Genomic DNA, 18496 nt, shown 5'->3' on the forward strand with positions numbered 1-18496 from the left:
AAAACTTCAAAGATCTAAATTGTCTGTGGCGTTTCATCCTAACAGGAATGCAAGCAAGTGACGAAGCAGAAAGAACATATTAGAACATTCATATAAATAGCAACTCTTCGGAATCAGCTATAAAAAGATGACACTTCTGACAGCTGTTACAATGCATCAAGTAAACAGCATCTGCCATTTCAACAGCAGGACTGTCACAACGCCTGTACCATCAGTGCCAGACAGTGCTACTGCAAATAAGACACAGGTTCCCATTTTGCAGGAAGTGTTTAATTTTCCATTCTATTTTCCATCTCAAAAGCTGAGACAACACAATTGAAAATGTCAAGGCAATGTTCCTTAAAAGAGGATCATCTCCTGCTTCCTAAGTGGGGAGACTGAAAGACAAGAACGTGTGTCACACACACCATGGCAGGGAGGCACCACAGCCAGAAGACTGAGCCATAGCCTCCTTCAGAATATTTCTTAGAGCTGTGCAGATGGAAACACTGGCTCCTGAGCAGGCGAGCAGCACGGGCACACAACGCCAAGCTGCAGGATGTGCCAAGAGCACAGCTGTTAGGATGAAGGATTTTCCTTCTGCGTTTCTCTCAGTTCTGCTGTCTGCTCCTCCTGACTTCCCTTCTTCTCCTGCAACTCTTCCAACACGGTTTGAAGTTGCAGACGTAGCACCGAATCCCTGGCTTCCGCATCCTGATGATCCTGTTGTGCTACCTACAATTAATGACAGATGATCACAATAAAAAAACAGGGCTGAAAAAGTTTGTCAAAGCATGACTGAAGAGAGAAACAGAAAAAAAAGAAAAAAAAAAAAAGAAAAACCTGGCAGTTGCTTGCCCAGAAAAGCTGAGAGACAAGTTGTGACTCATGCTTAGATTATTATAAAGGTACAACACAGTCTCAAAGCACCACCAAGAAGCAAGAAACTCAAAATGAGATTGCTGACCTCGAGAAAAAAGATAAAAGACAGGTACTGATCTCATCTTCCTACACGCTCACAGGACATCACACTTTAACTAGAACCAATTTCTGCTCCTTTTCAGCCTCTCTTATAGAAAAAGCACTGTGGATGCTTAGACCAAGGATGACTGGATAATGAGGAAAACGAAGGGCATATGACAACAGAAAATAACAACTGAGTTTGGCTTACTTTATCTGTTCCTCGTCTCTGCAGAATTATCCCACTGGCTAAAAGGGCTTTTCCTGTTTCTTCAAACAGGTTTTCCTCTTCGATTTTTCCTTCTTCTTTCAATTCATTATATTTCTCAACAAACCTAGATTTCAAGATTGTACTTTCACTCTCACTGAAACCATTTTGGTTTGCTGACCCAAGGGGAGACAGGGACGACTTCCAGAAATATTTGTAGTTTAATTTGAAAAACTAAAACTCTTACCTTTGGCAAGTAGATTTGTACCTCGGTTGTGATAAATCAAAGGGTTTGGGACCGCTGCCATATATTTTATAAAATTTCCTATTTAAAAACCAAAAACCAGTGTTTAAAGCAATTAAAAAGAGACACGTTTAGAAGGAAATGAACACGATCAGAGCCAGGCTACAAGAGGCCTTCACAAGACCGTCACTCCTTTTACCATTGGGCATTACCCAGCACACTCAGCATTCAGCCGCAGCGCCGAGCTCCTGCTAGCTTACCCCCCAGGGGCTTCGCTCAGGCCACGCGCGGCGCCTTAAGGCAGTTCCGCCTTCCGTGGCAGCCGAGCTTTCACCCGGCCCGGTGCCCGGCCGCCCCTGCGAACGCACAACGCCGTGCGGCTCCCCCACGGCACGGCCACGCAGTAGCGGCCCCGCAGCGGCCAGGAGACGGCAGGGCAGCGACGCTCCCGCAGCGCCCCGCAGCGGCACAGCGACACGCACACCGAAGGGCCGCGCGGTCCCAACGCAAGCGGTTCCGGCCCCGGGCGGGGACTCACGCTCGCACTTCGTCCTCCCGGTAGAGGATGGGCGGCACGACGTCCGTCACCTTGCCGTAGCGCGGCCGGGGCACGCGGTACAGCGGCTCGCGGAGCGGAGGGAAGGCGGCGTACACGTCGAACCACAGCGGCTTCTCGATGACGCCGATGCGCAGCAAATTGCGGGTCCTGCGGGCGGCAGCCACGGCTCAGCGCCCACCCTCACAGCCCACGTCCACCACGCTCGCCCTCCCGACGCCCCCCATTACCGGCTGAACACACTCCCGGTCTTCTGCATGCGATTCCCCGCCATGGCGGCGGCCTAGGCCTCCCCTAGCAACAGTGCCACCCTAGCAACGAGCTGCCCCACTACCCGGAAGCGGAAACGCTGTCCCGTTGGGCCGCCCACCAATCCGCTGCCAGGGCGTACTGTGGACGGGAGGTGGCGCGCAGACAGAGGCAGACGATAGCCGAGCTGCGGATCGGCCCCTCCGCCATTTAAAGGGCCAGCGCTGCTGACCCAGAGCCAGGACTGAAAGTCCTGAAATGGGTCCTAGGAGCAGCTGCTACCCCGCTGCGCTCCTAGAACGCGTGCACGGAGGCGCTGCCCTGAAGCACCTCCAGTATCACCGTGATTCTACCACAGTTTTTAGTTCTAGGCTTCTCCCAGGCACAGTTTTTTTAAAAACACAGTTCTGAAAAAAAACTCCTGCTCACAGAGAGCAGAATTCCAGAAGTGCTGCAGCTGTTCCAGGACAGGGCAGGCCTCTCTCCACCCTGATTTCTTCTTTTCTCCCCATGTAAAATAACAGCAGCTAAAAGCAAAATGCTGCAGTGTTAAGAGTACAACAGGACTTTATTATATGAATTACTATTAAACATTTTTAAGAAAAAAAAATCACTTATGGAAATTCTAAAAGAGCAACACTCACACACGCCACAGACTTCTTTTTTGTTGTTGTTCTTTTTAAAACATTTCATATAGAAGTGATAGAAACGTCACTGAGAATCGTACAGCTTTATGCAAGAAATGCATTTTGGCTCCCGAGCTGGTTGTAGGGGCCTTTCTGCTCATTAGACCTGATTCACTGTCTTTTTAAAGGAGATTAAAATAGCGACTCTTCATCGTCCATCGAAACGATGTTTTGTGCCTCCAAGGTATTTTAAAATGGCCGCAGAGTGACATCACTCAGAGCTGCGCAGCACAGGGCACGTTGTTTGGAGCACATTCCCTGACCCCAAAGCAGCCACAGCCACTGGGACAGCAGCTCACAGCCCACAGGAGCCCCGCTGCACCGCCTGTCTGTGCTTCCTGCATGCACGAAAACTTTGCTGCGAGTTAAGCCCTTGTAGCTCAGAAGCACTGGAACGTTTACAAGCTGATCCAATTCCAAGCTTGTTTTTTTTTCCAACTACACAGCACTGCTTTGGGCTGGGAGGGAGCAGCGGTGTCCTCCCGCTATCCGAGAGCCAGCCTCAGGCTGGGGATAGCAGCCCCCAGCTCCTGCTCCAGCAGCAAAGCCACAGCTTCATGCTTGCCCCGTGCCACATGGGACACGCACCTCTCCAGATCCTGACCCTACACAGAGTAGCAGTGCCTCCCCAGTACCTCCCTGCACCCCGTTCCCACCACCTAAAGTCACCTTGGGGATTAGTCCAGTGCAGTGTGGCACTGCTGCAGCCCCCACTTCAAAGGGGACACCATTGCCCCTTCCTTAAAAAGGAGCAGAATCAAAGTTGGGCTCAGACTTGAGGGCAGCTCCTTCAAGGAGCTCCAACCGTGGCGCAAGCAGCCCACGGCAGCACTGATGGCAGGTGGTGTCCCTGCCTCACTCAGCCCTGCGGCAGCACTCAACAGGTGCACTGTGGCTGTGGGGAAAAACGTTGGCATCCACTTCAAAGGGGATGCAGGGAGGATTTGGGAGGAGCCCGCCAGGAGCCAGAGCAATGTGGGCTTTGTTAGCAATCCCACAGAGAGGCAGGGACAGCAGTGCGTGCGTGTCTGGTGGATGAGATTCTGCATCTGCCACCTTCGCAGCACAAATCTTAAAACATTTGTGCTGGTTCACAGGAGCCAGAAAGCAGAACAGGCATGTCTGCAGCCACCTCCTGACTGAGCAGTAAACAGATTATGCTGATCAAGAAGAAGAAAATGTGCTGGCGGGAGCAAATTCTGACTTAGTGCTCGTCACTCGTTACTTACACAAGGAAGGAATTTGTTTACGTAATTATTTTTAGCCTGACAGCATCTCAGGATGCTGCAGAGATCCAAGCGCTGCTTCCCAGCTGCCCCTTCACTCTCCTGGAAAAACGATCCCCAAGGCTTGGAGAGCTTCTCCTGCCCCACACCGGCTCATTGTATCAAAAACATCTCCGCCAGCCCCAGCTGCAAACCCCAAATCTCCACCTCATCAATGGCAAGGGATGTCCCTGCCCGGCCCCAGAAACACTACTGGAGCACTGCACCCAACAGGATATGTCCTGGCCCGGCCACTGCACCAGTGCAGATCCAGCCCTTGGTGCTGCCCCACAGGGAGCAAGGCAGTGAGGGTCCGACTTCAAGGCAGTTTGAGCGATGCCAAAGGCAAAGGTTTAATGCAAAGGGAAATGCCTTGGAAAAGAAGGCCTTTCCTTTTATAAACAACTTATATTATTTCACTATTACCTGATCTGAATCTCTGCTTATTACTCCTAGCAATAGTAGACGACAGTTTTTAGTTTCTTTCTTGTTTTCTTTTCCTGCGTGCGCAGAGGAAAATTACATCAGATCACCACAGATATGCACAGGGATGCTCTGCCAGGCAGCTCCTGCAGCTGGGGCATCCCCTCAGCACAGCCCATGTGCACTCTTCTGGCAGAACTCTGTGGATCCCACGCGCAGGAGGGACGGCTCCTCCCTGAGTCCCAGACCCACCAGCTCCAATGCCACAGCTCACACCAGCTGCCAGCTGTTTCCTTTCCTTTTTTTTTTTGGCTGATTTGCTAGATAGGAGAAGTTGTTTTCAAACCTCTGAAAAGAAAACTGCCTCACTTCAACGTTTGTACTTCAGAGGAGTACAACAGCAGAGGGGGAACAGCCAAAAAATTGGGTTATTTGTCGTTGGGTGTTTGTTTGTTTTCCTTTTTTCAGCCATCTTCTTATTAAGCCCTTTGCACATTCTGTGCCAGCAATAAACCCCAGCGCTGGGACCTGGAGGGGAGGAGACCAGGAGGAGGAAGAACAGTGTGTGCTCAGCCTCAGCTGCACCACGGCCAGCACTGTCCCATCACGGCGCTGGAGCTGTCACCAGCCACAGCACCACAGCCCTCACCATTTACTGCCCTTCCTTCAGCGTCTCCTCCTCTTCCCGGAGCTGCTGCCGCCGTGCTTGAAAATCTTCATCTGAAAGGAAGAGGCAGACGAGTCAGGGTCTACAATTACCCCACATGTGACGCCAGGCCCATACCAGCAAGGTGGCACAGTATGGCATGGCACGGCACAACATGGCACAACTCAGGATGGCACAGCACAGAGTGGCACAGCCTTTCTTACCGCACGAGTGTCCTTCGACGTCATCAAGAAGATTTGCTGTGGATGCAGCTGTCCCCAGCCTGCATGCTCTGCTAAGGAAAACCAGGGCATGGTCATAGCACCAAAACCGCTCCTCACAGCCCACAGATGTGGGGGCACCTGGGGATGCTCCTCTCCAAACTGCAGCCTCACAGAGTCCCCAGGACCACCCACATTCCCCCAGCAGTCCCAGCTACCAGGGGCAAATGACAACAAGGCCCTTTTAGGATACACCTGGTGCTTCAACAAGTGTTTTCTTTTTGACTTCCTCATCTTTGTCTTCTCAGAGAAGGCTCTGGCGAGTTCAAACAGCTTCTTGCGCGTTGCTGGAAGGAAACAGGCCAGTGAGGGTCTCACCACAAACTCCCCAGAGAGCTGCCAGGGGTGCTGGGGAGGAGACAGCTATGGGCAAGAGCCACTGATGCCAGAAGCAGCCACTGTGGTGCCGGGCACCAAGAACCAGGTCCTGCCACTAGCAGAGATACAAGAGGCCCCAGGCCAGAGGTGCTGGTGTTTCTATCCTTTCATTGGGACTTCTGTGGTATTCCCTACTCATGTCTACCCCAGGCCACCCCAGTGGGTCTTGGCCAGCTGCAGTCTGAGTCAGGCCACCCAAAGAACTTGGGTTTGTTTTGCAATGGGAGAAGCAACTGTGGCAGGCTTAAGAGGAAAGGGAGAGCTATAGCAAACTCCTCTGCTTCCTCTTCTGGGATTCCCAACGCCATCTGTATCATCAACAGACACCACAAAATATCTACGCGCTCCTCTAGCCCACCATGGGCTTCCTGCTGCCAGACTGGAGCCTGGAAACCAACTCACATTTTCCCATGTGTTTCAGTTTGTCTCTGAATAAGGCATCGTCAGACACAGCACTGCCAGCCTCGCTGGCTCCAGGAGTGGCTACGTCACCTGGAAGGCAAACATTTGGGCACCATCAGCACATCTGGTCACTGGCAGAGCTAAGTAACAGTGAGCAGGAAAAGGGCACAGCACTCCACACCCGATTCTGGGTGACAAAACCCCTCTTGAGATCTGGGGTGCAGAAACCCTGGGGGCAGTGACCCCAACTTGCAGCTGAGTGGCTGCATCTTGCCCACTCCAGCCCCACTCAGGGACATGGACAGCTACCAGTGCTAATTCTGTCCCCAGGCAGCTGCCTCACTGCTGAGGTTAATCAGGATTACTTGGGAACAGTCATTACGTCTCCCAGACACAATCCTCTGCTCCCATCAAGACAGAGGGCTTTGTCACCCCTGGGAACTGGGCCCAGGGGAAGAACAGAGCCAGGACATGTCTGGGTGGGGAGGGCACGGGCACCCAGCTCCGTCACCTGTCTGCCCCACTGCCATGTGCTTTTAGGAGCTCTGTGCAGTAGGGAGGGACCAGCTGGGTTCCTCCCCAGGCGGAGACATCACAGGGCATGGCACATTGGGTGGAGCTTTGGAGCATTCCCCTGATGACAGGAGATACTCTTGTGCACCTTGAAATTACCTGGTGTTACGGAGGAGAAACAGAAATCATTGCTGACAGCAGCACTGGTCGACTTGGATTTTTTTGACTCGTATTTTAGTCGATCTGAAAAAACAAAAAGCCCTGTAAGACTCTCGAGGCAGCACACACAGCTTCATGCTCCTTGTCCGTACATGCCCACTGCACTCAGTCCCTGCAGCAGCAAACGGACAAGATCTGCCACACCCCAAGGATGTCAAACATCTCCACACCACGGCCGGGAGCGGTGGGAGCAAGCAGGCAGCCTCCCCCAAGCACCACCACTGCTGCAACACAGCGACCGCAGGCACTCTGTGGGAGCCCACAGCGGAGGAAGTGAGCGCCCGCCAAAACGTGGTGGTTTTCCAGCTGCAGCGGATGGGGATGAGGTTGACACACCGCAGCAGGAGCAGCGTCCCAGAGTGGGGCACACGCCTGAAAAGCAGACAGAGGTTCCTAAAGGTGCTTCTCACCTCTCTCCAGGGCAAGGAGGAAGTCCCGGTTCCTTTGCAGCTCCTTCATGAACTCCTCGTTCTGCAGGAAGAGCGCAATCCGCTCGTCCTCCAGGTACTGCTTCCACCTCCTCTCCTGCTCCAGGGAGCCCTGGCCCCGTGGCACAGGCTGCCGGCATCCAGAGGAGCCCTGTGCAAGAGGAAACACGAGCAGAAAGATTGGTCCATGGCCACAGCACAAAGCTGCTGGACACCAACACCAGGCAGAGCCAGGGGGACACCTCTGCGTGGGAGCACAGCCCCTGATGTGGGAATCAGCTCTTTTTCAGATCAGCATAGAGTTGAAGCAAGATGTGAAAGTGAACGAGAAAGGTCCTGCAGCCAGCATCACTGCTTTAATTTTGCCCAACTAAAAGGAAAAGACTGCAATTTCCTACTAGCAGTGCACCGGTGCTCACGCTCTCTCTCACCCTCCCCAGCTCCCACTGCATCCATACATGTGGAAGAGCAGAGCCACACTGCACAGGATCAATCTCTCCCTTGCCTACAGTATCTATCTACAATATCTACTGCTGCTCTCAAAGTGCCATAAAAAGCAAAAGCACACAATTACCAGAGAAGAGAAGGGCAGCTGCTTCTCTCTCCCCTGAGCCCCAGTGAAATGCTATGTTTCTATTCCCAGAAAGGTATTATAGCCTGAGAAGCTCAACTTTCAGGCAAGTATATATGGCAACATAGCAGACTGCCTTCAGCACCAAAAAGGGCTGGGAAAAGATGATGCATCTGCAGACCTCCCCAGGCCACTGACAAACTAGGAGGGCACCAGCCCTATTGCAGGGGTGCAAAGTGGTCATGGGACACCCAGGGGATGCGGAGCAGCCAAAGCTGAGCTGAGCCCACTGAGGCTGTGCTTGGTCCCCACAGGGTGTTGTGGTACCAGCCCCAAAACTGCCAAGGAGAGTATGAGTACCCCGATTTCCAACGTGTACATGAGGATTTTGTACCTTACATACATAGTATCCACTGAGCATAAGGCCTCAATGCTCTGCCCAAGAGCACTGGCTGGTCCTAGTGTTTCCCAGCAGAGCAACAGAGCTGATTTTCAAAGTGATCAGAAGTAACCCACGACTCTTGGTCATGCCACAGGGGCTCAGGGTTGGTGCTCACCTGTGTGCAGGCAGCTTGCTGGGGTAGGATGCGCAGGAAGTCCTCAGGCAGGTTGCCCAGCAGCGGTGGGTTCCAGTTCCTGTAGCGGCCAGGCCCCGGCACATCCGTCCTGCCGTGAGCACAGCCAGAGACTTCAGCCAGAGGGAACTCAAACGCTGCTGACAGGGACCCGTGTCAGCAGCCACCTGCCCAGCTCCCCAGGTGTTGTCCAGAGGCTGGAAAATCTCACTGTGCCTAGCTATCCTACAAACCCACAGCCCTTCCCTGCCACAGGCACGAGGGCTCCTGGTGCCAAGAGATAAGAGGTGTCAGGCCCCAGCCACACAGCACCTGGTGTTCTCCAGAGGCAGCAAGCGCTCCTGCATCCAGAAGCTGATTTTTGCCATTCTACTTGCTTTATGGGCAGCCCTCTTGCCCCCTCAGCTATTCATGTTTTAGGGCCGTTTTTTATCCAGCTGCGAGCTTCCTTCATCTCCCTTGACTTCGTACTAATGCACACGCAGCAGACTCACCTGGGTGGGGGGGTGGGAGGTGCATGTGGACAGCTCAGCACCTGGCTCTCATAGGCTGGGGGGGAGTATACTGGGGGAGGCTCCTCATCCGAGCTGTCTGGCTCCAGGGTGCGCTCAAGGATCTGGGGAGAGAGGAGGAGAGGGTGAGGGTGAGCTGAGCAATGCTGCGGGCAGGATGGGGCCGACATGCACTGGGCAGATTTGGGGCACTGTTCTGTAGGGAAGAGGCACTGCATTTTGGCATAGTGAGGCAGGAGCTAAAGACCTTCTATTGGTTTTGGGGAAGAAAGGAGGGAGGAGAGTGGTTTGACTCAAGCCTCAAGCACTGACAGAGGCCAACTGCCAGGCTGCATGCTACAAAGTGGCCAAGTCAGCATTCAAATGGCTGTCAAGAGGCACCCACATCAGCCACAAAGTGCAGCTGCAGGCCTGCAAAGACACCGGCTCCACTGTCCTTCCCTTACACCCAGTCATGCAGGGGGCAAAAACGAGACAGAATGAGCCCAGGCCAGACACAGCAGTACCTCAGGGGGAATGCTGTCCTCCGAGTCCGAGCTGTCCTCACAGCCGCTGCCATCCAGGTTCATCTGGAGGAGCTGGTCGATGGTGGCATCCACGGCACCGTTGTTGGCCCTCAAAACACACTCGATGATGTCGTAGTCCATATTGGGGAACATGGTCTTGAAGTCCTCCATGGCCTGGTTGAACTCCAGCCGGCGCACCTGCCTGGCAGGGCGGCTGTTGTTGAGCTCCTGCGCCGAGGAGCCGCCGCGTGAGCCGCCATTGCTGCTGCTGCGCCGAAAGAGGCTCGTCATGGCGGCGGTCCTGGTGAGGGGGGCACCTCGTCACGGGGCAAGGCCCCGGCTGCCGGCCGGGAGCATGGGTGGGCGGCGGGGGCACTGCTCCCCACAGCCAGAGCTCCACGCGTCAGCCCCCGGCACGCTGCAGCATCCCAGCACCTGCGGGCACAGAGAGATGTCAAAAGTTACCTCTGGTGAGACGCGGGGCCCCAAGAGTGGGGGCGGCTTTGAGCTCCCCAGAGCCAGGACCAGCAGCTGGACTGAAGCACGAGGCACATTGTTGGCAGCCACCTTCGTAAGAAGCCCACCTCAGAAACCCTCCTTGTGGTATTTTTTGCTTTGTTGGAGTGAGGAGTGGGATTTACAATCTTGTCCTTTTGTGGTTCTGCCCTACTTGCTCAGCCCCAGCACATGGCCAGGAAGCTGCAGGCAGGGGCTGCACGAGGGCACTGTCGGTGTGGAGAAAGCACCCAGGGCACAGCAAGATCTCAGAGGGGGAAATTCAATTCAACTCAAACTATTCAACTGCACCCCCATTTGCACGGCATGTCCCCCAGGAGGGCATCCAGGAGCTCGGGTCACTGTGCCAGGCGCCGCACAAACCAAACACTGCAAGGGGAGAAAAATAGCACCACTTGCACTGCAGAGGGCCCCACAGATTGAACATTCCCAGGTTTGACGTTTGTTTATAAACACGGTGAAATCCCTCTTTAAAATAAAAGGTGGAGTCATCTCAGTGCAGGGGGCTAAAGCATTTTGCAGCACAGCAAATCGACCCTTGGGAAAAGCCACCAAATCCAAGATTAACATTCGCTTTAAAACCATAAACAGATTATATACAGCTACTGCCTCTCATTTGGAAATGCAGGGACAAATTCAGTTCTGGATTAACTCCGCCGTTTAAAAAGAATTACCCCAGGCACACTTTTGATCCACAATATCATTTTCAAAGGCTTTTTCCCAAGTAGCAGGCGGACAGTTCAAGATAACTGTCCCTACATTTGTACTTAATTGAGAAGAACAAACCAAGCACATTTCTTAGTAACACACTGCATAATCAGATTGAAACCCATTAAGCAGAGCGGCCGCCTCTGAAGGTCACCCGGTGCCCCACACCCTGTGCAGGGCCGTGCTGCACGTGGGAGCCCAGCCCTGGGGATCACCAGGAAGCGCCTCATCCCAGCCCTGTCGGTCAGGCTTTGCTCTGGCATGCTGGGAGCAGTTATGAGGCTCTGGGCAACTCGGTTACATTGAACCCACGCCAGATAGCGTGACTGGGAGCAGCTGCCTGCAGAATAATTGAAAGCTTCTGGTCCTAAGATGAAAAAAAATGAGGGATGGTGACATTTGAACACCAAAAAGGCTCTGCTGCACGTCTGGCTCTGAGCAACACCAAGGGACTGCACCGTGAAGACATCCTGCTGATGATGTGGAGAAATGAAAAGCACTACATCATCACGAGTTAAAATCTGGAGAAAAGCTGGTCACCTATTGGCACGACTTAACTAAGAAGTTCCATGCCCAGGATCCTCCTCTGTCCCTGTGCTCAGAGTGGGAAGCAGAATCCCCACTGCTGGTTGCTGCCTCGATGCCAGCGAAGGGCTGGGATGGTGCCAAGAAAAGCAAAATCCTTCGGATTGCCCAAAAAGGAAGGAAGAAAGCTGGCAGCCAACCGTGACCTGAGGCAAGGGCAGAGCCCAAAACCTTGCAGAACCGACCTGTGGCGTGGGCTGCTATCTGCAGGCTCACCTCTGTAGGATGCAGGCACAGCACGCAGACGGCCATGCCCACAGAGCGCCCACAGCACCCACAGCCACGCTGCTCCAGGCACAGGGCCGGGTGATCCCAGGGGCCGGGCACTCCACAGCTCCATGCTGGGAACAGCAGTTGTTCAGCTCTGCTGAAAGCAGTCCTGGTGAAGGAGCCAACAGCTGTAACAGCAGCGGGACCGACTGCTCCCAGCCCTCACAGCTCAGGGAAAAGCCTTGGCACCAATGGAAGAGGAATGTTCTTTCCCAATGTCTGCTGTGGCTCAGACAACAGATGGGGTTGTTTAAAGGCAGCTGAACAGGAACAGCCCCTTTTCTCCTGCTATTGCCATGCTGTGTTCGTAGGCTGTCCCCACTCAGAGCTTGGGAGGGAAAACTCTCAGAGTAAGACTCAAAGTGGAGGCATTAAGCCAAAAATCACTGCTTCAGCCCCAGGGCTCTGTCTTCAGCCAGGCCCCTCAAAGAGACTATGCTGCAACGGATCTCAGAGCTCAGGGACTGCTTGGTGGTGGAGGTGTCTGCCCAGCACTGACTGTAATAGGATTAAAACCAGGATGAAAAGGAAATGATTAGGAACAAAAATTAGTGTGTACCAGCACATTGAAATTCAGAGCACACCCCGGGGACGTGCAGGATGTGTCTGCCTTAAGTCTCCAAAATCTCCTCCGTCACCTTTCTGTTCTCTCCAGCAGCCACACACACACCTCCAGGTCTGTGCCTGTGCTCTGATCCTTTCACACAGAAACAGGCAGGAATACGAGCTGCATTTGAGGGTCTGCCTGTGGCATGGACACACTGTGACAACCTTGCTGAGGACACAGGTGGGTTTGGACATGGGCACTCGTCCAGCAGCTCTGGTGCCCTCCTTGAGATGCCAGAGTCCCAGATCGGGGTTTCCCTGTGGCTAATCCCAGATTTTGTGTGCATTTGCCATGCTACAATTACAGCCCCCACCCTTCCAAATGAGGCTTGTATTAATGAGCTAGTGCCAGATCTTAATCAAAAACCTGCCTGCCTGGTGAGGCTGCCTTGCACCGGATTCATTGGAGGTAATTTGATCTTGGTAGGACGACATTCCTAAAATAGTTGAGGGAATTCGAACATGAAATCAGGTTTCCAGGAAGGGATTAAAGAAAAATAGGTCAAGCAAGTGTGAGCAATGAAAGTAACCCTGTATCCCTCCGTATGGGTTAAACACATCTCTGTTCAAATCTGTCTGGTGTCAACGTGTCATAAATTAGAAGTAAGAGGCTGCCGAAAGCAGAGGGGCAGATAGAAGGTTTTCCTGTGGGGTTGGCTGAGCTGCTGTGACCTTTCCTCGTCCAGCTTTCACTGCTGACATCAAAATGCATTGGTCCCAGCTGGGAGATCGGCGTGTGCTGGGGCCGGGCTTAAAGGTGGCAGCAGGCGGGCGGGCGGCCATGCAGGGACATGCCCTGGGTCAGCGCTGCTCTAAGCTGCACTGCTAGTTTGCTTTGCTGCACAAGCATTGGTGACCTCAGCTGCTCCTGTGCTGTCTGAGCACTGTGACCAGTGCCGGCATCCCCCTGGATCACACGCATGCAGAGGTGCCAGAGCCAAGCTCAAGCTCAGAGCCCCTTTCCAGCCCTCCACTTGCCTCAGTTTACCCATCTGCAAGCAGCACAAGGTGCCAGCCAGCCCTGCAGCGCTCTGGGGCTGCTCATGGACACACTGCTGGTGCCAACACTGCACTGCAGGCAGTCCCATCCTGCAGAGCCCTCACGCCATATGGCGCACAGCCCCGTCCTCAGCCACTTATCCCTCCCTTTGTGCTCCTGGCTCAGCACAAACCCTTGCACAAAAGCAGTGGGGACAACTGCAGAGAGCAAAGGAAAGATAAATTCTTGCAGAGACAAAGGTGCTCAGCCGTGGCAGTTTGGGAGCAGGTTTTGTCAGTCTGCACCTCACTGCTCCCAGGCTCGCACAGGAGCTCAGCGGGAAGAAAAACAACGGTTTGGGGCAGGCAGGCGCTCAGGGCCTGACCGGTGCCAGCTCCATGACACCGTGGTGCCGCAGGGCCTCCGGTCCCCGAGATCTAAGGGCCATCACTCAATGCGCAAAGGAACAAAAATGGGTATTGATTCGCCGAAGGCTGCGTGGAGCAGAAGGAGCGCAGAAGTTTCTATGGAAACAAAATGAGTGGAGTGAAACTCTCACTCATGGGCACGGTAAATTATTTACCAGGACAGGCCCTTGTCCATTAGGATCTGGTAAAAAGATTTAGAAGCGGTCATTACGCAGGCTGCTCGCAGCCACCTCGGTCAGGTCACCGAGATCACGGCCACCGAAGAGGGCAGATGTAGGGTGGATGAAACCCACTGCTGCAGCTTGAGGGCAGCTCAGAGCCCTGTCCCAGAGCAGAGCACTGCAGGCAGAAAGGATTAATTAAGCAGCAAGCAGGAGCTCCTGGGTTTATGAGCACTAAGCCATACGACCAGTGGAAGCCCTGCAAAAGCACCGAGCTGACAATCTGGGCGCCGCTGTGCCCTTGTTGTGCTGGGACACGGCGTCACAGCATAACCGTGCTGTTCTGTCTTCCCTTGTGCCGGGTGACACTGCTCAACAGAGGAGAACCTGCCTGGAATGCTACACCTCGCCTGGGACCGACGGCAAATTACTGACATGGCTGCCCTCCCCTGCAAGAACACCAGGAAGGTTTCCCAAGGACCCTCCAGCACACTGTGTCTGCAGGAGGGGGAGATAAAAGCCCTTGAAAGCCACAAGATCATGTTCGCTGCACTACTTCTGCCCCACTGCAGTACATCGGATTTGACACAGGAATGACACGGATCCAGAAGCCAGGACAGCGCCCTCAGGGTTGCTCAGATCCAGCTGCCAGTGGCACACGGGCCATGTGCTCCAGCAGCACACTCTGCCAAGCCACCAAACTAGGGCGCGCTCCTCTTCCAAGCCCAGTCTCACTTCTACTTTGTTATTTTTAAGTTTGCATAATTAATTCACGCATAGCTCCGTCACTGCGCTGTCCCAGTTGCTTTGGGCTCATCTGACAGCTGCAGTTATCAGCCAGCGAAGCTAAAAGTAGCGAGGATTTTATAAGCAGTGGTTTAGGACAAGCTAGAACACTCCATCAGCACAAGAGGATTAGCGTGGCGCTGCAGCTGTGCCGTCCGTCTGTCTGCCCCCAGCAGAGCCGTAAGCCCTCACAGCACCCCAGAGCTCCACATCCCCTCTCCAACACCATTCTCATTCCTTCCCAAGCACAGGGAGCCTGGACTTGTCCCCATGTCCCAGCCCCTCCAGCAAGACCCCCTCCACTCCGGTACCTTGCAGCACTCCCGCTGAGCTCCGGACCTCCTGCACACGCTGTCCTCGTGCCAGAGCTCCACTGCCGCCTGGAAACAGAGAGGGAGAGAAAAAACACTGTTAGAATGGGCTCTGTAGCTGAGTCAAACACTAAGATCAGGTCAGGGTTGGAACATCACAGAAAGTGAGCCCCAGGTGTGCCCTGCTCCATTTTCTGTAGACAATCCACTCTTTTTCCCTCACTACCCTACTACTGCCCCAAGAATGTAGGCGAGGGGAGGGACGGTCGAGATGTCAGGAGAAGGAAGAAATGCCACCTCCAGGATCTGGAGCTCATTTTCCAGCAATTCAATGGAACAGGGCTGGGAGGAAGCATGGGGTGTCAGAGAGACATGGGAGTACAGTCAGGCACCCATGGGGCAAAGTGCTGGGTGAACACCTTCAGGGCAAAGGAAGCAGCTCCATTTGTGTAAAATACCTCCAGATGTCGACAAAATCCACCCTGTCTGGAGCCAGACAGGAGAGCAGTGCCATTCACAGCCGAACACACTGTGGGACTGTCACCAATGCCAAGGAGGGCAGCTCCCAGGGTCAGTCCTACAGATGCCAAAACCTCCACGGTGCCCCAGCAGCTCCCAGCCCAGAAGCATGACAGGCTATGGAGCAGCCTAGGTGGGAGCAGCAGCTCCGCACAGCACCCTGCCCATGCATCCTGCCTGCAGCACGGACATGGCAGCATGGCACTGGGAAGCCACCAGGGCTTCACCCTTCCTGCTGGCTTGGATTTTAAGACACTTGTTTGTTTGTTTGTCGCTGGGCAACCAAGAGAGGATGGAAAAAAAAAATCAATATCACATTGTCACCTATGAGTCACTGCTCCCAGCTGCTGAAATGCCCCCATTCTTCCCCCAAGATGCTGGGGAAGCCTTGAGGAAAGGGGAGAAAAGCCCGAGGTGCCCCACGGCCACCAGCACTACCCCCAGACCTGTGCCCCATCCTCCTCCTGGTGCCCACAGGCAGGGACACTGGCTGGTGGCCCCGGGGCGAAGGCAGGGAAGGAATTTGCATTCATATTTGCATTTCCTAATTGCACCTCCGGGTTTCCTGGGACAGCGGCCGGGTTTGGTTTCCATGGCAGGTTTTGTGCAGGCTAGGAGAACTGAGGAGGGCACAAAGGGGCCACAATGGACCTGCCACTCACCAGCATCAAAGGCACCGGGGAGGGGGCACCACATATTCTCCCCCGGCACTGCCAGAGCCAGACCACAGAGCCCTGGAGTGGGCAGTGCTTGGAGGACAGCAATGGCTTTGGCACCGACCACAGCTGCTTGGGTCGTTAGTTTCTGGGTTTTTTTAAAGGTTGATGGTTTCAAGGAAAGGCTCTGCAGGGCCTCCTGGCACCTCTTAGTCCATTCCCAAAATGAGAAGTTAATCAAAAGCCTTGTTTTAACATTTTCCAGTTGAAAAGTCAGTGCATTTTGGTGGTTAATACGTGCGTCAGGAACAGCTAACAGCACGGATGTTCAAAAGAAGCTTTAAAAAAAAAAAAAGCAGTTTGAAATTTAAACAAAGTGTCTCAACTGACCAGATCCCAAGTTTCTCAAGTTACACCACACCAAATGAATGGCTGAATAAATAAATTGTCGGTTGACCTTCTGTCCTGACTGTATGTGGAACTCAGCCCAGCAGCAGCCGTCTTCACACCAGCAGCCACTCAGGGTCCACACCAGCAAAGCACCCACAGCAGGTGAGGGAGTGGCAAGGGGGATTTGCTCTGTAGTACTTGAGAGTTGCAGTGTCGCAGATCCACAGGGCTGAACAAGGCACAGCTCAGCACAGCTCAGCACAGCACAGCACAGCACAGCACAGCACAGCACAGCACAGCAGCCCCACTCCTGCTCCCAAGGAGCAGCCAGAGGGAAAGGGCAGGAGCAGCCTCACGGCGTGCTGTGCTTGACAGTCCTTCAGCAGGAAATCCAGGGGCAAGGAATCGTTTGGAGCAGTTTGGTAATGCCTTTTTTAAGTTCCCCATGACCACTGCCATTTGATCACTCTGTTCTCACAAGCTTTTACCCCTTGTGCCATGGGCACCAACAAAAGCTGCCACATCCCTGTCACAGCCAGATCACATGCACCAAAATCTGACTTAATCCTAACTTGCAGATACCTGAGATGATGGAATAGGAAGGCTCTGAGCTCCAAGTAACAGGCAAACCAGGACAAACAGCCACCAAAAGCCACCTGAGTCGCAGCATTGCTGCTCTTGCCCACAAGCACCCATTGATATCAATAGCGCACACAACCCAAAGCGGAAGACAGCAGCACACAGCTCCTACCCTGAGACTTCGTCCTCATGGCAACAAACTGAGTACAAGCCACCTTCCAGCCTTTCCTGTCCAAACAGGGCTGTCTGCCACACACAGCATCCCTGTTATCTTTACTTGCACAACATGCTTTGGTGCAGGCTGATAAGAGCTCGCTATCATTGGGGGACACCACACATCACTGCACACCCCCACCAGCCCCACGGTGCCCACGCACACGGCCTGGAGCCCTGCAAAGGAAAACCCCACACCGTGACAGCACAGATCCAGCTGGGTGCTGGTGTCTGGGTGAGGGGCTGTTCAAGATGAGTGTGACGGAGGAGGCAAGGAGCAGAAGGCTTCTCTGGGTGCCATGTGCCCCTGGGTACCCCCGCCAGGCATCCCCAAACTGGGGGTCAGTCCAGGACAGCTGGGTTTCCTCACAGACATTGTCACCCCCACATTTATTTTCAGTGGCAGCAGCGGGAGGAGGTGTGAGGAGGAGGTGCGACTGCTGCTTTTTTAAAAATAATAAAAAGGAATCTTCCAAACTGCCTGAGGAGGCTGACAACTCTCCAGTGCTGCTTTGAAGTGGTGATTTCCAGGGGCGAGGCAGCTCTGGCTCTTTTCTATTGCTGTTCGCACACATGGTAACTTCACGGGGAGCCCCGGAAACCTCCATCCCCGCCCGGAGGGGCAGCTCAGGACTCAGCCCGAGGGCCACAAACAGCTCCAAGACCACCGGCACATCGGTGCTCGCAGGGCCTGACACACCTCCCGCGTTAAGCTCTTCGATCCATCCCCAACAGCGACGTCCGGGGTTGAAGCGCATCGCTCTGTTAACGGGGAGCAGGGGCACGGGACGGCGTCCGCGCACGGGGCCGCCAGAGCCCGCGGGAAAGCACCGCGGCGCGGCCCCAGGGCAGGCACCCCACGCCGGGGCAGCACCGCAGGCCGCCCGGCCGCTCCGGGCAGGGCCCGCCGTGCCGCTCCTCGCAGGGCTCTCCCGATGAGGGACGGCCGAGATGCCCGAGGGGCGCAGCCCGGCAACGGGACGGCCGCTCCGGGCAGCGAGCGGTCGGGGCCCGGCCGCGGTGCGGGCCGCCGGAAGGAGGCTCTCCCCGGGGCCGGGCCGCCGCCGCCGGAGCCCCCCGCGGCTTCAGCCCGCGCTGGGCCGTTCCCGCCGCTCCGCTCCCCGCGGCCCGGCTCCAGCCGGCCGCCCCCGAGAAGCCGCGCCCGGGCCCCGCGGACGCCGAACCGGC

The 18496-nt window shown here is 54.6% G+C and overlaps 2 protein-coding genes across 4 annotated transcripts; both read right to left on the reverse strand.

Annotated features, from left to right (window-relative positions):
* Positions 1–254: 254 nt before the first annotated feature.
* On the reverse strand, positions 255–2300 carry MRPS23 (mitochondrial ribosomal protein S23). Its single transcript, XM_042829943.1, has 5 exons — positions 2178–2300; positions 1930–2097; positions 1395–1472; positions 1151–1274; positions 255–714 (listed from the first exon to the last, which is right to left on the reverse strand). Exons 1-5 carry the CDS (start codon positions 2219–2221, stop codon positions 559–561), a joined length of 570 nt encoding a protein of 189 aa, XP_042685877.1. The 5' UTR covers positions 2222–2300; the 3' UTR covers positions 255–558.
* A 445-nt stretch (positions 2301–2745) lies between these two features.
* Positions 2746–18038, reverse strand: CUEDC1 (CUE domain containing 1). Of its 3 annotated transcripts, none has more exons than XM_042830308.1 (11): positions 17268–18038; positions 14952–15020; positions 9602–10036; positions 9078–9199; positions 8566–8674; positions 7420–7588; positions 6950–7033; positions 6278–6367; positions 5691–5784; positions 5441–5499; positions 2746–5290 (listed from the first exon to the last, which is right to left on the reverse strand). In XM_042830308.1, the coding sequence occupies exons 3-11, from the start codon at positions 9890–9892 to the stop codon at positions 5223–5225; spliced, it is 1086 nt and encodes a 361-aa protein (XP_042686242.1). In that variant the 5' UTR covers positions 9893–10036; positions 14952–15020; positions 17268–18038; the 3' UTR covers positions 2746–5222. The 3 variants fall into 3 exon arrangements, with proteins under 3 accessions (XP_042686242.1, XP_042686241.1, XP_042686243.1); XM_042830307.1 differs by having other exon boundaries at positions 16584–18038; XM_042830309.1 differs by having other exon boundaries at positions 2746–5098; positions 5220–5290; positions 14952–18038.
* Between the last annotated feature and the right edge of the window lie 458 nt (positions 18039–18496).

The sequence above is a fragment of the Centrocercus urophasianus genome, unplaced genomic scaffold, assembly GCF_019232065.1.
Source record: "Centrocercus urophasianus isolate 14NV4802_14NV808 unplaced genomic scaffold, USGS_Curo_1.0 seq_33, whole genome shotgun sequence".
Taxonomy (NCBI): domain Eukaryota; kingdom Metazoa; phylum Chordata; class Aves; order Galliformes; family Phasianidae; genus Centrocercus; species Centrocercus urophasianus.

What these genes read in the sequence shown, in the direction of transcription:
- MRPS23 (XM_042829943.1), bottom strand. Translation starts at nt 2,221, where the DNA reads ATGGCGGGGAATCGCATGCAGAAGACCGGGAGTGTGTTCAGCCG. An exon ending in CGGGAGGACGAAGTGCGAGC is followed by an intron (nt 1,473 to 1,929) that starts GTGAGTCCCCGC and finishes GTTTTTAAATAG; the next exon opens with GAAATTTTATAAAATATATG. An exon ending in AGAGACGAGGAACAGATAAA is followed by an intron (nt 715 to 1,150) that starts GTAAGCCAAACT and finishes CATTAATTGTAG; the next exon opens with GTAGCACAACAGGATCATCA.
- CUEDC1 (XM_042830308.1), bottom strand. Translation starts at nt 9,892, where the DNA reads ATGACGAGCCTCTTTCGGCGCAGCAGCAGCAATGGCGGCTCACGCGGC. An exon ending in TTTCTCCTCCGTAACACCAG is followed by an intron (nt 6,368 to 6,949) that starts GTAATTTCAAGG and finishes TTTGCCTTCCAG; the next exon opens with GTGACGTAGCCACTCCTGGA. An exon ending in CGTCGAAGGACACTCGTGCG is followed by an intron (nt 5,291 to 5,440) that starts GTAAGAAAGGCT and finishes TCTTCCTTTCAG; the next exon opens with ATGAAGATTTTCAAGCACGG.